Source organism: Lutjanus erythropterus, chromosome 1 (assembly GCF_056507025.1).
Source record: "Lutjanus erythropterus isolate fLutEry1 chromosome 1, fLutEry1.hap2, whole genome shotgun sequence".
NCBI classification, from domain to species: Eukaryota; Metazoa; Chordata; class Actinopteri; order Lutjaniformes; family Lutjanidae; genus Lutjanus; species Lutjanus erythropterus.
This window is the reverse complement of record NC_139317.1, coordinates 13085459-13101910: the sequence shown is the minus strand read 5'-3', so window position 1 is coordinate 13101910 and position 16452 is coordinate 13085459. Positions and strand designations below refer to the sequence as shown.

General features: G+C 39.4%; 1 protein-coding gene across 2 annotated transcripts; it reads left to right on the top strand.

The window, feature by feature from the left end:
- Window positions 1-31: 31 nt before the first annotated feature.
- Window positions 32-8304, top strand: ctxn2 (cortexin 2). 2 transcript variants are annotated; one of them, XM_084710347.1, is made up of 3 exons: window positions 32-172; window positions 5949-6087; window positions 6963-8304. In XM_084710347.1, the coding sequence occupies exon 3, from the start codon at window positions 7032-7034 to the stop codon at window positions 7275-7277; it is 246 nt and encodes an 81-aa protein (XP_084566473.1). In that variant the 5' UTR covers window positions 32-172; window positions 5949-6087; window positions 6963-7031; the 3' UTR covers window positions 7278-8304. The 2 variants fall into 2 exon arrangements, with proteins under 2 accessions (XP_084566473.1, XP_084603890.1); XM_084747764.1 differs by lacking the exon at window positions 32-172 and having other exon boundaries at window positions 5604-6087.
- The last annotated feature ends 8148 nt before the right edge of the window (window positions 8305-16452 follow it).

The following is a 16452-nucleotide window of genomic DNA, read 5'->3' as shown; positions in this document are numbered from 1 at the left end:
TTCAGGGGTCAGCAAGCGAGTGAATAGGTGTGAGCAGAAAGTGGCACCTGTAATGGATGCACGCATGTGTTTCAGACCCCAGAAGCCCACATCAAGACCTGTGCAGCCCACTAAAGCAGCCTGATCGATGCACAAAACAAAGCCCGAACATTTGTATCCACTACAAGAACCAGTAAGTCCCTGAACACTCTGCAAATGTTGTTATGCTAATGAAACAGTGCAGGATGAGCCAAGCCAATTCATCATTCCTGAAACTATTGATTGATGCACTTTTACTCTACTGGAAGAATAATTTCATCTTGTTTATACAATGTGCCCTAACATTTGTACAGAATCTACTCAGCTATCCAGTCCAGATTCAAAACAAAATGACTTTTTAATATCACATAATGTTGATTGTATTCCCATAAAAAAAGAACTTTGCACAGCTCCCAACTGTGAAAAGTTTTTTGAGATATGAGATCACCACTTTTTTAATCTTAAAGGCATACTGTGCAGGATTCTCCTAAAAAAATGTTAGACTCCATGTACAGGTCCAGGTGTCAGGCTTTGGGCAGGGGTGTGCAGGCCTCAGTAGGGCTGGGTGAAAAAACGAGATCAATACCAGTACCAATACAGTACTTTGGCTCCGATACCAGTTCCTGAACACTACTTTTTTCTACAGCAAATCCATTTTAACAAAAAGAAAATTACATTACACATTACAGAAGCTGTTTAAAGGCCTCCTGACACAGTGTTCCTCTACAACTTGTAATGTTTGACATAGGGTTTGGCAATATCTGCCAAACTGGCATCTGTCCAAAGTAAAACATTGTGATGGACGATGATATCATTGTTATATTTCTCTTTGGTGCTTCAGCAATAAAGCCAAATATAATTGAAATGAAAAAAAAAAGTTTCAAAATTAAATCATGCTTTCACTGGGCAGTAAATGGTGTGATTAAACAATTTGTTTTTCCTTTAGTAAATCAGGTGCAAGGAGTTATTTTCTAAAGAAGAACAATCAAAATTCTCTGATTTCAGCTTCTTAAATGTGAACATTTTCTGGTTTCTTTACTCCTCTCTGACAGTAAACTGAATATCTTTGGACTTTGGGGAAAGCAAGACATTTGAAGACATCACGTTGGGCTTTGGGAAACACTGGTCAACATTTTTCACCATTTTCTGACATTTTATTGGCAAACAGCTATTAGTCAGGAAAAGAAATCAGCCGATTATCCAACTATAAAAATAATCGTTTGTTGCAGCCCAACAGAAAATAACATCTTATTGCTTTGATACACTGCTTTGTTCTTGCTAACACTGATCCCTCACTTCATTCACTCTCTACCTCTCTCGTTCGTTGAGAGGGTGAAGTTTCCAGCTTTGAATGATGCATTTACAAACACACCTCCATGAAATAATCCTAAAATAACATTTTATTTTTCAGATTCCCTGCTTTGTTCTTGCTAACACAGTTCCCTCACTTCATTTACTCTCTGCCTCTCTTGTTCATTGAACCAGAAAGGAGGGACCAACTTTGAATGGAGCCTTTACAAACAATCCTGCCTATTCTTTCTTTGATAATGATGCTCAGACCTTAGTTTTATGCTGCACAAAAAGTATCATGTATACACCTACACATTTACACCTGAGCCGTAATTCAAAGTAAGTCTTGTTAGGAGACAAGCAAATGGGCAGTTGATTTAAGTGTCAGACTTAAGGGTACATCGATGGTAATAGAGGGTAAAAAATGACTTTGACTTTGACTGTCTTTGACTCCACCTCTAGAATCAAACAGTCGGTTTCAAATTTGAATCTTTTCATCTAAATCATTGACAGCCAAACCATTATAAAGACAAGTCTGGGGATACTGTTCCATTTAAAGCAACACATGTATAGTCAAAATAGTGACTCCAACCCAGATGTTTGCTATGTTATAACAATATAAAATAATACATAAGTGTCTGATTCACTCACTGATATTGCCTGATATTTCAGCTTATACATTTTCACTTAATTCAGGAACAGATACCACTGATAGTCAGGTGAGATGAAGGACAAATGGTAACAACTTTCAATTACAACCTTGGATAAAGGTTATAACATAGCAGGGTTAACTTTTAACTATATATACAGTACAGTTATTACTCTGTAAATGAAAAATCTGGTTGATAAGCTGATAATACATTTCCTTGATTGCCACAGATGAATCCTGCACAGTTAATATCAAGACAGCTTAAACTCAGTTCAGTTTTATTTGTATAGTGCCGAAACATAACAGAAGTTACCCCGAGGCACTTTTCATTTAGAGCAGGTTTAGACTGAACTCTTTATAATATTATTATAACCAACGGTTCCCACCAAGAGCAAACACTAAGGCGACAATTGCATGAAAGGATTTGCTTTTAACAGACAAAAAACCTGTATAACTGAAGCGTAACTTCATAATTTGGATTCACTAACAAAGAACAAACAGCCAACCCGTTAGTATAAATCATATAGTAAAAGTTGAAGCTTCCCAAATAAATTTAAACTGGACTCTGACTTTGTGAGTATCACTGACAAAAGTTTAAGATATCACTCCTTTTTTAGATTTTCTTTTTAGAAACCAGATTAGGCCACTGGATTTAATTTCTTCCTTTGTATTGGCTTCCATGGAAACACTCCAGGCTAAAATATTATTTGATTAAAAGAACATCAAACTATCTTTACAACAAACCAACAAAAATACAATCATATCTATCTATGTGTGTGTGTGGGTGGGTGGGTGGGTGTATGTGTGTGTGCAACCATCTCTGTTGATTAAACTCTATATAGTTTCCATTTACATCAATAAACTCTGAATTATTAAACAGAGAATACTGTTTAATTGTGCGACAGATAAATTTTAAATCTTACTCGTGTTAGACCTAGTTTTGATAAAAGTCTGATTAGAACAAATTTTAGATTAAATTAAGCTTTTTTGGTGCAGTCTATTCCAAGAGTTGCAAATATGTTAGTTACAGCCGCATTTCTCCTTTCTTGTGTATTATGGTAATATGTCTTAAATAACATTATTGTAATTATTTATTATTTATTTTATTATTTATTCTAAAAAGTCAGACCATCCTTATTAAATATCTAACTCACAATGGATCATGTAAATTTAATTAAGTCGTGGGCCCCAGGAGAATTAGTAATTGCTGCAGTCAGGCTAATGGGGGGGCTAATAAAGTATTTAAAATCTTTGTAATGTCACTGCATCTGTCTTTGTACTTTAATGCACAGACTGTATAATCACAAAAAGGTGTGGAGTGGAGTTCATTAACATTAAAGGGAATACCGTGAGAGCAGTTCATAGATTCATCATTTTATAGTTCTCAATATCAGTTTTGGTCCTGACCTGTAGTCTGGCAGAGATAAAAGTCTGACAGTCTTTATCGACATGTGCAATATTCTAATATGCTTTATGCAACAGGTTTAGATTGTCTCAGCGAGTTCCTCTTCCAGAGCCAAAAACAGTCCAAAGCACATCAGCACACCTTGGCACACAAGTGAAAGCACATTTCCTTGTTGACAGATAATGATAAAGGCAATTCAGAAGTAAATGTCCTTATGTTAGTCATTGAACTCTTATTTTCAGATGAATGCTCTCATGAAATCATCTCTCAGAACAAATTCACTATAATGGATGAATAATAATGACAATTCAAACTGTCTGTAAGTTGACCTCATCAGTGGTGACCGCACACTGTGTACTACGAAACTACATGAAGGCAATGAGGCAGCGTCTAATGACTGCATCGTCTGTACACCGAGACATCTCCTCATCTACTCTGAAAGAACTGTCCTTGAAATAAAAACGTGCCGATGTGTAGCTGTCGGCAAACCGCAGTCGTGCCGCTCTACTTACCCTCTTAGAAATAAGGGTTATTCCTGAAGGGCTGAGGTTCTACCAAGAACCTTTTTTTGACAAAACTGCTTGTCAAGGGTTCTTTGTAGGTCCAACCTGACTGCATGCAAATTTTAAAAATTCTACTTTATTTTAGTTTTGGTAAGTAAGCACGTCTTTATTGATTTAAGTCAGTTTAATTTTGGTTTACATAATTAAATATTGATAATATCTTGATGGTACCTAAAACGATTTTTGCAGAACGCCTGGATGTGTTTTAGATAAAACACCTGGAATAAAAAAGGGTTTTCAGTAGAACCCCCTGGGTGGTTTCTTAATAAAACCCGTGGAATATGAAAGGGTTCTAATTAGAACCTCCTTGGTAGGTTCTAGGTTAAACTCGTGGAATATAGAAAGGTTCTTGGTAGAACCCCCTGTGTGGGTTCTTGTTAGTGCCCTTGAAAGATGGAAATATTCTGGAGAGAATCTCCAAACAAGGTCTTGGTTGGAACCATTGCGCCATATGAAAGTTCTCTATAGAACCATTCACAGGCCGTCCTTGGTGAAACCTTTCCCAGATAGTTCTATGTGTAACCCTTTATTTTGGGTTCCACGTAGAACTCTCCAATAGGCCTTTTCCACCAACATGAAACCGGTCCGTTTTCAATTCAAGCACCTGATTTTGAACCGTTCTGAGCTTTTCCCAACAAAAACTGGTTCAGAAACTGAAAAGTTGGTTCCCAACTGGAACACACAGGCGTGTCATATTCTACAGGTCGCTGTGCGTTGTGCAGCGCCCTCTGTTCATGACAGTGGTTCCACTCACAAATCGTGGAAATGTGGATCCAGGATCTTGAATGTAACCTGAGATTTTCCGGTTGAAAAGGGCCCTCAAAGGATTCCAAGTGAAACCCTGATGAAAGGCTCCACCAGGAAACGAAAAGGGTTCTCCCATGTAGACGAGGCAAATAACGCTTTATGGTTCTATGATTTATTTCTACAAGTGGATGTCTACCCAAAAGTCTTAACAGCACAGCAGGACTAGAAATGGCTACCAACCCAAGAAAAAAGGACAGTTCAGAAGACACTGCAGAGGCATAAAACTCTTCAGTAAAAGTAGATGTGAGGGAGGTAATTCTCCTCTGTGTTAGATTCTCTCAGGGAATTTCTCTGCTGTTTACAGCCGAAGAAGAAAAACAGAGCTCTCTTTACCACTTTTAAGTCGTGAATTATTGTGATGACCATCTCCCTCGTGGCATGCCTTATCCTCAGACGCGAGTCACTGCACCACTGTGACAGAAACTACATTGCTGATATGAATTTGCGCTGCATAACAACGAAACAGATGGCCGGAAGCTTCACTGCTGCATTCTGTTACAGTGGGCAATCTGATGGCCTGCTGTTTGTTTTTCCTTTACAATAACACTGCTATTCATTCACATTACAGAAAAATCTATTTATCTCTCCTCCTTCGCAGCGTCCGGGGAGAATTGCATTCGTTGTGAGCCTTTAAGCAGAGAGGACTAATTCAATTTGACCACAGCAAACTGCACCAATTAAAAACACATCATCAAACCGGGCTTGGAGGGATAATGCTGTGCTGTACCAAAAATACCTTTGCAGCAGCATTTACTGGCCAGGAGCGGTGAGAGGCAGCATTTCTCCTCCTGGCTAAGCCCTGGTATTCCTGTCACATTTTTTGGTGGAGTCATTTTTAGAAAAGCCAAATAAGCCAGGGAGGGGAGAGGGAAGAAAAAGAAGAGGCGGATTGCTTGTTTATGCTGCTGCATCCGTCCTGGTGTTGCTGAGGAGGAGGTGGAGGGGGGGTGAATGTTGTGAATGACTGAGGCAGCAGAGCAGCTGAGTGAGACTAACAAGTGGTTGCCATGCAGCAGGAGCAAGCGTGCGTGCTTCTAGAGGGAGAGATAGAGAAACAGAATGATAATGAGTAGGAGGCAGCAAGTAAAGGGAGCATGAGGAGAGGAGCCGTATCTCTGAGAGGAGACACATATCATAGCTTGATTCCAGCCTCCTCCCCTTTCGCTCCTCTCTGTCTGTTTCTCTCTTTATCTCTTGCTTTTTTTTTTTTGTTTAGATGAGAGGTTAGCGTAGCGCATCTGCTATGCCTGCGACGGATGGATTAACGGATATGTGTCCGAGGGCTCCGAGGAAGAGGAGTTGTTGGCGAGAAACAGCAGCAGCAACAGGTCTGTAAGGATGGAACGATAATGACGGTGAGACGCCTGCTTTTTTTTTTTTTCTTCCTCTAGACATCCTCACTAGAGAATCTGTCAATGCAGTCTCCCTCTTTCACCCTACCTCACCCCCCTCCTCCCTCTGTCTCTCACACCGTGCATACTTGTGCAGCCTCACCATTCCACTTCCTTCTCCCCTCGTCTGTCTTTCCCAATCCTCTCCGTTTCATTCCTGTCTGCCTGTATGTACCCTCCCTCTCTCATCTAACCCCCTCCTTCCTTTTCTGTGACTCGAGCCACCTGCTGCTGCTTGTGTTCATGTGAGAGATTTGGGGAGGAAAAAGAATGACAGACTTGCACTTGTGCGGCCACCCCAGTTCTGTGATCATGTCTGGTCAATCACCGTCGCTTTCTTGTCTAATGGAATTACACTGTCTGGCAGGCATCTGCTCGCACGCAACAGGTAGAGAGCCCTTTCTTCTACGCCAAACATACATAACGTCACATCTTAATGGGACCTTAATACCGCTTTGCCTATGTTTAACAGCTGGCTATGCACTGCGACACACTGGAATTCCAACCTAAAGGAATGTAGCCATGGCATTGGCTCGTATCCCTGCAGTCTGCCTCACTCTTCTGTTCGTGTTTGTAATTTTCTGCAAAATTCCCACAGGGGCAGAGTAGAGGAGAGAAAGATCGAAGTCGCCCGGACATCTGTTTGATAGCACATTCAAAAGAGGCTATTTATAGATACCTGTTACCCCTCATGTTTCATGGTCAGCTCATTTCAAAACATCTATATTGTTTCTCTCCCACATCTGCACCCTCATTCCTCTCACAGCCTACGCAGTGTGTGCATTAACTGTGATGATATTTGAGCACTAACCTGACGCCACCATGTAATCCCTGTCCAGGTAACATGCAGGCTTCTAAACGCCTGACCCTATCAGAGGAGAGATGAGGCACCTAGACGTTGGTTTACCATGTGTAGCGTCCACTACAACCACTCCCTTGCTGCCATGAGCGGAAACGACATGATGGCGCACTCTCTGACTCTGGAGCAGAAGACGGCGTTCGCCTTCGTGGGGATGCTACTGGTGTTCCTGGGGCTGCTCATAGTAAGGTGTTTCAGGATCCTGCTGGACCCCTACAGCAGCATGCCCTCCTCCAACTGGGCTGACGGTATCGAGGGACTGGAGAAGGGGACGTTTGAGTACGCCCTCACTTAACACAGGGACACACACATCCTTAGATGTCCTCCTCACAAACAGAACTGCCTATACAGATACACACATGCAAACACACACAAGCCCTGCACAACCATCGCACCTGACACCATTAAGACATCTCTCTGTGACGGACTGAACCAAGAGACTGAAGCTGTGTATGTTGTTAAATGTGTGTGTGCTGTTAGTTTCAGAGCTGGTGTAGAGCCTCTCTACTGTACATGTCTGTTGCTGTGTGCGTCTGAGCGCGTGCGAGGCAGATGCTGTGTCATATTCTTTGCCCTTCTGCCAGGAGGTGTGCATCTCAGCTCATCGATTTACACGGAAAAACGGCTGAAGCTCCCTTTAACCCACACCTACGTTGAATGTGTGAGAGGTGGTAAGAGGTGGATGCTCATGGGACAGGGTGGGGGATTAGGGTGCAGTGGGATTTTACAGATGCAGTTTGAAGACTCAGGGACATGATTGCTTATGTGAAGACGGAGTGGTTGCACCTCTGCACAGCAGAGCTGTTCTGCACAAGAGTGTATGTGGTTGGAAACAGGGTATTATGTCAAACCAGTGCTTTGTGGACTAATCAAATCCAGTCTGTTGGTGATCCAAAGGAATGCTGCTGCTGCTGCTGCTGCTGCTGTTATTGTGTGTACGGATTGGTCCTTTCCATGGTGTGAAAGGCAACTGAACAAACTGTGATTCACATGATGGTGTTACTGTTTCTAAATGATGCAAAAACAACTCTCGGAGTTTGTGCTGCTGCTGTCTGTGAGTGATGGTATACTGTATGTTGCCCAGTCCCTCCAGGAAGTTACGCAAATTCAAACAGTCCCTGTGAGTTCTGCATGACCTTGTAATTTTGTCCCATCACAGCAACTTTTCTGCAAATCTGAACAACCATCGTAGCTTCCTGTGAGTTCCACCAATCATAGCAGTCCCCTGCGCAAATGTCATGCATGTTTGTCTCAATGAACCGACTCACCGGGCCTCATGCAAGAAACCACTTCTGATCAAATTTTATCTTATTTTCATTCGTATCCAGTTTGTTCTTATTTTATCTTATTTTGTTTTTACTTACTGATTTTTGACATTCTCCAATGTTTTGCTTCTCTCTTAGGTAAGAAAAACTTTTATGAGTGACCAAGAGCACTCTTACCAAGATAAGAAGGCAAACCTTGTTTTCTCACAAAATGTCCTTGCGTTGTTTGTCCAACACAAGGAAACAGAAGTTTAAAGAATATTTGTATACTTAGAAATATTATTTACAAAAATAATTAATATCTATATATAATTATTTGTTATAATTACAATTATAAAATATATAGTTATATACAAATCTTTTCTTTTTGGGGGATGCCTTTAACTGTTAACAATTAATAACCATATTTTACAAGTCCTCCCTCGTTCATAAATTTTCTGCTTTTATTGATTTTAAATGAGAAGATGTCTATGGAGCCCATAGCTCTAGTCAAAAGAATGTAATAAAAAAATATCAAATGTCAAAAATATAACAAAATTTATAATTTAGTAAATAATACTGTTTGTTAAATATTTTAAATAAAAGTGTAAAAAGACAGAAAGCTTTTCTTAGAAGCTCTGATCAGTTTGTAAAAATAATACAAAACCTTTAATTTCTTTTCCATTATCACCAGCCGTTGGTGATCAAAAATAAATAACAATAACCAAATTTATTTGATTCTACATCTTAATTTTACCTCCATCAAACTCTCATTTCAATTACTTTGCACCTCTCTGCTGACAAAACATCTCAATATGTTGATTTCAGTACTGCTGAAGTTAAACTGAGAAAATTAAGAGAAAACATGAGAAACAGTTTAAGAGAATGTTGCTGCATGAGGCCCAATGTTTTATTTACTTCTTGTTACATTCTGGATACTGAAGAAAGGGTTTGTCATTGTTCCAGACATTCATCAACGCTCTATGCATCTTTTATATTTTATAATTTGGTGCTCGCTGTTTTTACTGAGTTTGAATTCCAAACGATGTTGCTTTATTTATTGCACCTCTTCATGTACATATAAAGCATATTTTGTTACAATTGTTGTATTCCTGAACTTTTGGCCAGATTACTTGGAACACTTAGAACAGAGTTTGACTTTATTCTACCTGGAACAAAAAAAGGTAGAATAAAGTCTAAAGGCAACTTGCCTTTGATTTTTTTTTTTTTTTGCAATTTTCACTTGCTCTCACAATTTTATTGCTAAAAACACTGCAACATGCATCACACTTTTTTTTTTTAGAAGCTGCTGTGAAATCAGGCATTTTGGGCCGCAACAATCCTAAAAACGGCTCACGAAATCCTGGAGGGACTGACTTACACGTCTGAGTGAAAGAGAAAAACACACAACTGTTTACTTTTGACTGTATGTCTGCAGAGACATATGATGACGTCGATTTATGGACTGCCAATTGTTCCGTCTGTCCAGCGTTCTGTCTAAAAAAGGTTGGCTGATGCAATCGAGCCAAAGAACTTTTAAGGGAAATGAGGATTACAAAACTGGGAAGGACTCTTTCTCTCTCAGCGCTGCTAGTTTTCTAATGACAAGGATAAACTCTCACTACCTGCCTGCAGAGGAAAAGGTCACATGGAAAACAGGGGTGGGATGTCTGTCAGCACTGCACCTGAACATCTTTTTTCCTCCTGTTCTCAGCCATCCTCACCCTTTCTCACCTGCTCTCTTCCTCCCAGACGGAGGGAGACAGGACAGTCCTAAACAGAGATTCTCTAATACGGCAGACTGGTCCAAGTATTGAGTGTTCCTTTGCTAATTTTTACGGTCTACGGTTTCTCCTTAGTGCTGTGAATCTGCCTTACTGTGACCTTCAATGGGTTTATGTGCCTTCATCTAGAAACATTAGAGCACCTGTTTGTGTGTGCGTGTGTGCGCGAGCGTGTGTGTGTGTGTGTGTGTGTGTGTGTGTGGCATATCATGATGACAGATAGTGCATCTCCTGACCTGTTGCTTGCTCAGCTGGTGGTAGAGATTTCTCATTGATATAGATTTGATTCGATGATGTGAAATAAATAGAATTTCCTCACTTTAAAATATTGTCGGTCAGGTCTTTGTTTTTATTGGGTGTCGTATTGCAATCTGTGGAGCATGTAGAGGACAAATCAATGTTTGTGAGATCAGTTTTACAAATTGGCATGATACCTTGGTTATAGGACATGGGAGAGGCTTTTTTTTCCCCGTCTCTGCTTCTAAACTCTGGCGCTTGTTGTCCAACATCACTGCAGCAACAGAGGGGGGAGCGAGAGGGTGCGTTAGAGCAATACTGGAAGAAAAAGAGAGGATAAAAAAATGTTAACAATAACACTGGTAGGAGTAGATTCTCATGCTCGGCCGTATGGTGTGCATATATAAGAGGATGGTTCAGAGCAGCGATACTCAACTTGTGGACTGCAGGCCAAGTCCGGTGCCGGGTGGCCATTTTGACCATTTTCTAATTCAAAATGAAAATGAATTAACACTGTTTTTCCCAGGAAGGAGGATGAATTACGATGAATGAGGGTGTGAGAGGGCTGATCTTTGTGTGTTGGCCTTTCAGGCTGTGCAAAGTGCAGTAGGATCAGAGGCTGAGCTCTGCAGTGGAAGACAACTTTTAATAGAAGAGGACCAAAAATTACAAAGAAATTAGGATAATTCTGATCATATAAATGTATATTTCATTCTAAAAGAGCTTAAATATGTTATTCTTTGGTTGGAGCAGTTCATGCGTATGATTTATGTGTATGAATCATTCCGACATTTATGTTTAATGTTGTCTGAAATGTTACCAAAGCATTAACAACTAAAAGGTAATTGCAGTTATTAATTCCAGTAAAATATCTAATTTATCTGTCAGTCCTTGCACTAAGTTAATTTTTATAACTATAACATGTAACATTTTCACTTTAAAGTGTCTAAAAGGGCCACACATATTACAGACATATATAAATAATTTATTTAAGGTAATGTTGCTTTTCTTCTATGTCAGATACGTCAGAGAGTGAGGAAGGAAGTCGGCACACGTGACTAAATGTACAATGAATAATACTTTATTCCATGGCTTTGTTATATACCAGATTCTGATTGGTCAATTACAGCTTTCTAAGATCTGTTATTTCTTTATAGCGGCCGTTGCTACGAAGAACTGGTTGTTGCTATGGACACAGATCTGATCATAGACGAAGAAGGAGCAATACAATCATTTTTAAATCAACAAAATCCCTTTTAATCAATCAATATTTGTTTTTGTATTTGTTTTGGTAAGTAACCATGTAGTAAGTGGGATAATGTACAGTGAGCAGGTCATTATTGTGAAATAAACAGGGTGATTCAAAACCTGCATCACCCCATTTATTTCACAATAATGGCTTGCTCATTGTATATTTTCCCTTACATATCAGAACGTTACTATGAAGAACAGACTGTTGCTATGTACAGCAAACCGTTACTATGGACATAGTTCTGCAAAATAAACCCTGCCGTGGTTTATTTTGCACTAATGACCTGCTCACCATACATTATCCCTTACATATCAGACTGTTGCTATGAAGAACAGACCGTTACTATGAAGAACAGACTGTTACTATGAAGAACAGACTGTTACTATGGACAGTAATGACCTGGTCACTGCACATTATCCTTTACATATTTCCTCGTCCTTAAACTTGATTTCTGTCTGAGCCATTTCAGATAGATTTTCATTTTTTGTTGTTGTTGTTTTTTTTTGTGAGGACAGCAACTCCCATGATCCCATGCCGCTTAACGACGTCCTCAAACTATGTCTTTTGTTATTGCTTTAATGTGAGAGACCGTTTAAGTTAATGAGTCAGTTAATTTGAAAATAATGAATTTCAAGGAACAATGAGTTGTGTAGCTTTTAATGTTTATTGATTTTATCTGATAAATAACATTAACATTTGTTTATTAACTGGCCGCAGGCCTCCTTTAATTTTGCAAGAGTCCCCCCCGGGTAAAGCAAGATGTGTATCCTCCGTCTAGAGAGAGAAAGGAGCTACTGTAGCAGTAGAAAGTAATACATGCAGGCTTCCATTGACAGTCTCATGGTGATAAGGCAGGTTGCAGTCAGAGTCTACTGGCCTTTTCCTCCTGTGGCCAGTTCACACTCGGAGGCCCGGCCACCGTGCACGCCCCCCTCGACACACATCATTCGTCAGGAATGCAATCATTATTGCACCATTATCTCTGTCACCTATGTGACATCCTTATCTGAAATCTATTTTTAGTGGAAAAAAACAGCCTACATACCCACTAACCTTGGGAGAAAAACTAACCCAAACTAGTCAAAAGGACTACAAATCTATCAAATTTTAACCGGTGTGTCTACTCTCCATTGTATTTTCATATCTCAGTGTGCACTGAGGTCAAATGTTGTCTGAAGTTTAGTTAAAATACCATAAATCACTTTCTCTTCTTTGATCAGAACAAAAGCAGAGACAGCAAACCTCATCTTCGCATGCACGGGGAAGAATTATGAGGAAACATTTCAGACAGGGCCTGCAGTAACAGTTAAACTGTGCATATTTTAAATGATCCACATACTTTCTTCTGCATGCAACAGCAACTAGATAACAAGGAATAATTTTAATGATTTGAAATATAATCGTTTGTGAATTTCCTTCCTTTAGGGACACAGGCACTAATGTAATTACACTTCCACTTCCACTGGCTTTCTGGATTTACAGAAAATGGGACATGAGTGCTAACAGAACCCTTGTTACATATAGGACCAATGAGTCAGCTGAATAGTGAACCTTAGCTTTTGCTGATTATCAATCATCAGTTTTATTGCTATTGGTCTTCGGACCTCAGAAGCTACGTCCTTGATTTATTGTGATAAGATCAGAAGATACAATAGCCTTTCTATTACCGAGGCTATCCAGACAGCTTTAGAAGAGCCGTAATATACGTTTAATCCAACTTTTAGTACAGTCATTTCCAAAATTAGCTTGAGGCAATCAAGTCAGTGAAGTGGTGCATATTGTAGCCAATATGTACTTTTCCTTTGTCGGAAAAAAACGCTTCATTATATACTTTAGCCTTTATGTAACTTTTTCTCACCGCATATGGTGAAGAATTCTGCTGCTGCTGCAGGTGACAGGAACTTATTTCTGCACTGGTGAGCCGGTGTTCTGGAAATTTGGAAATCTTAAGTCAGAGCCCTCATGTCAGAGCTAAAGCCTGTGCGAAGGCTGTATTGGCTTTTAAATTTAAACATGCCGCACATCGAGAAGCCTGAATGGATGTATAGGTCAATGATTACCTTTCGTAACATATATTAATGTTTTATAACAGTTATTAATGATTATAAAGTGATTAGGATTAATGATTTACTTTTAATTGATCCAAAACTCCACAGTACTGTGATATAATGTGCTCAGTTCTCAGATATCTGTCTGCTATTTGCGGGTTAAGTTTTTTTTTAAATAAAAATGCAACAAGAAATCATATTTTTCTATTAGATAATTGATCTTAAAGGTGCAGTGTCTGAGATTTAAAGGGATTTAAGATACAAAGGATTTATTCATCATTATAAAACAATGTTGTGTAGAGAGATTTTGATGTAGAGCCCTCTTTACTGCTCATTAAAAAAACAACTGGTGGCAGCAATGGAGTATAATATTCATAACTATGTTTTCATTAGTGTATAATCGCCTATAAATAAGAACCGTAGTGTTTTCTTTACATTACAATGAGCCGTTCATATTGACAGAGGTTGTGGATCCTCTTCCATGTCGCACCGCCATGTTTCTACAGTAGCACAGAACGCACAAGTCAACCCGTGGCTCTGGAGACGGCCTTTTGCATTTTGTATGAGCTTTGCGGTCGCCGTTGGCTCTCCTACAGCAGGGGTTCTCAAAGTTTGAGACTGTAGACTTCCCCTCAGACAAAGCTTAGTTAAAATTTGTTCAGTTTCTGGATGTCTACTGGGTCATGATTATCCTGTTTGATCCCATAGACGCTTAATTGAGTCAAGATAGCCTCATGTTGCAGAACTTCAAATCACACCAAATATATAAAAAAAAGGCAAAGGCATTTATTACAAACTTTCACAAACACTGTATCTCTGAACTGCTCTTTAACCAAATCACACACATTTAAGCTCCTCTTTATAACTAATCTAATAACAAATGTAATATTTTTTCACTTCCATTCACTGAGTCTTCCCTGAAACAGTTTGGAGCCCCCCTGGAAAGACATCCCACTAGTTTTGAAAACCTCTATCATACACACTTTGAAGGGGAGTGAGACGAAGTGTTTGCGATCTGCAAGCTCACTGCTAGATGCCATTAAATTCAGAACAAACTGGTATCAACTTTATCCAAATAGTTGTTTCATTATTAATAAAATAATTCACTCAATTATACTTCAGTTAAACATTATAGGAAAATAAACTGATATTACAGGAGCTGTTTAAAACCCTGGAATTGACTCCGACAAAGCAGGCCACAGTCCAGCAGCTCTGACAGTATCACTATGTTACTGAGTGCAGACTGTGGGACAGTTAAAGCCTGAGGCTCTATGTAATATATCTATACCTTTTACTGTATGCGGTAGTTAATTAACTTATTCTCTTTCTATTTGTGGGTATCTGCAGGATTATTGCACAGATCCCTCTTGTCAGATCTCTCTTTTTCAGCCATAATTTGAAACCTAGTAGTGGATAGATTTAAATCCATATCTGACGTGTTCGGTAAGTTTAAAAAGCAGACATAATAGATCAAGTTTAATTGGAGATATTTCATTTTATTCCTGATTGGCAGATATAATGAGCAGGCCCGTGTTGACTGTATTGCTGAGATGAACTGCAGGGTTTACCAAGCCCTTTATTTATTGCAGCCCATTAAGTTGTGGTATCAGGAATCCTGTCTGCTGGTATCTGCACTTAATCACTTTTTTTTCACATGGCCGTGAGCGGGGGCCAGGCTTGATAAATGCTGCAGATGGAGTTTTTTTTTTCAGCCACTTTTGAGCCCTTTGGACAGTAACTACAGTGCAGATTCACTTGTTCTGCACAAACTGGAGCATATGCACCTGCTGCCACGGACTCGCCATGCAGGCCCAACAGTTTTCGGAGGAGCACTGCATTCTCCGAATTTACTCGAGCAGAGCAGACAAAAGTCTAGCAGCCCTGATAATAAAGAGGAATCACCTTAATCTCGAATCCAGACTGTGAGAGAGACAGCAGGGCCTGAGGAGCTCTAACTGCGCTAAGACAACTGCAGTGTAGCATGAGACGAGACCTCGCTCTGTTCAAAATAAACTCTAAAACAGGGGCCTTTGACGTTTTTTTTCAGGTCAGGGACGCTTTAGCTGAGAGATGAAGGAGGGACCCTCTGCATATATTGCATTGAATATTTTCTGGTCTTCTCTTGTTTGTGCTTCCCCTGTAGCTGCTGAGTCAGCGGCGTGGCTAATGTTAGGTGTTAACCTCAGCCTCTGCACTTTGGCTGGTGGTATCGCTTTCTTGTGAAGTTACAAAAAGATCCATGGTGGCTCACAGGGCGTCTGTACACCTGGGATAATAATACATCTAATTGGCCTATATGTTAGCTATCTAGTTTGCCGTTATGGATGGTGCCGCACAGTCATTTAGTAGTTTAGCTAGCTCACATGATTGCACACAAGGCCTTTGTTAATGCTGTGTAAATCAAAAATGTTTGGTTTTGTTTGTTTGTTTTATGAATAAGCTGATTTCACATTGCTAATATTATGTTGGATTCATGTTAATGTATATTTTCAGACCTATTTTAACTTCTAAAAGAAAAGAACAAAATACACCCAACCCCTGTTGAAGATCCATGCAAAGATTCATTAAATCTAAGATTAGTTCTTGTCAGAGTTTAGCAAAACTTGGTTTAAAATGAGTGAATCCAGATCTAAAATTCAATTCAGCTCTGTAATCTGTCTAACTCAAAACGAAACTCTGGTAAATAAAGGCAAGTTTATTGATTTAAGCCAAAATTAAATAAAGTTGAATCAATATGGAGATTGCTACCAAATTTAATTAAGTAAATAAATAAAAAATACACTTGACTTCTGTCTAATTAAGGGTGGGGAAACCATTTACATTCCACAGTTCTGTATTCCTTAAATCTATAGTTTTTATCAAGCTAAAAACTTAACAAAACTTAACATTATTTACTAACTGGCTA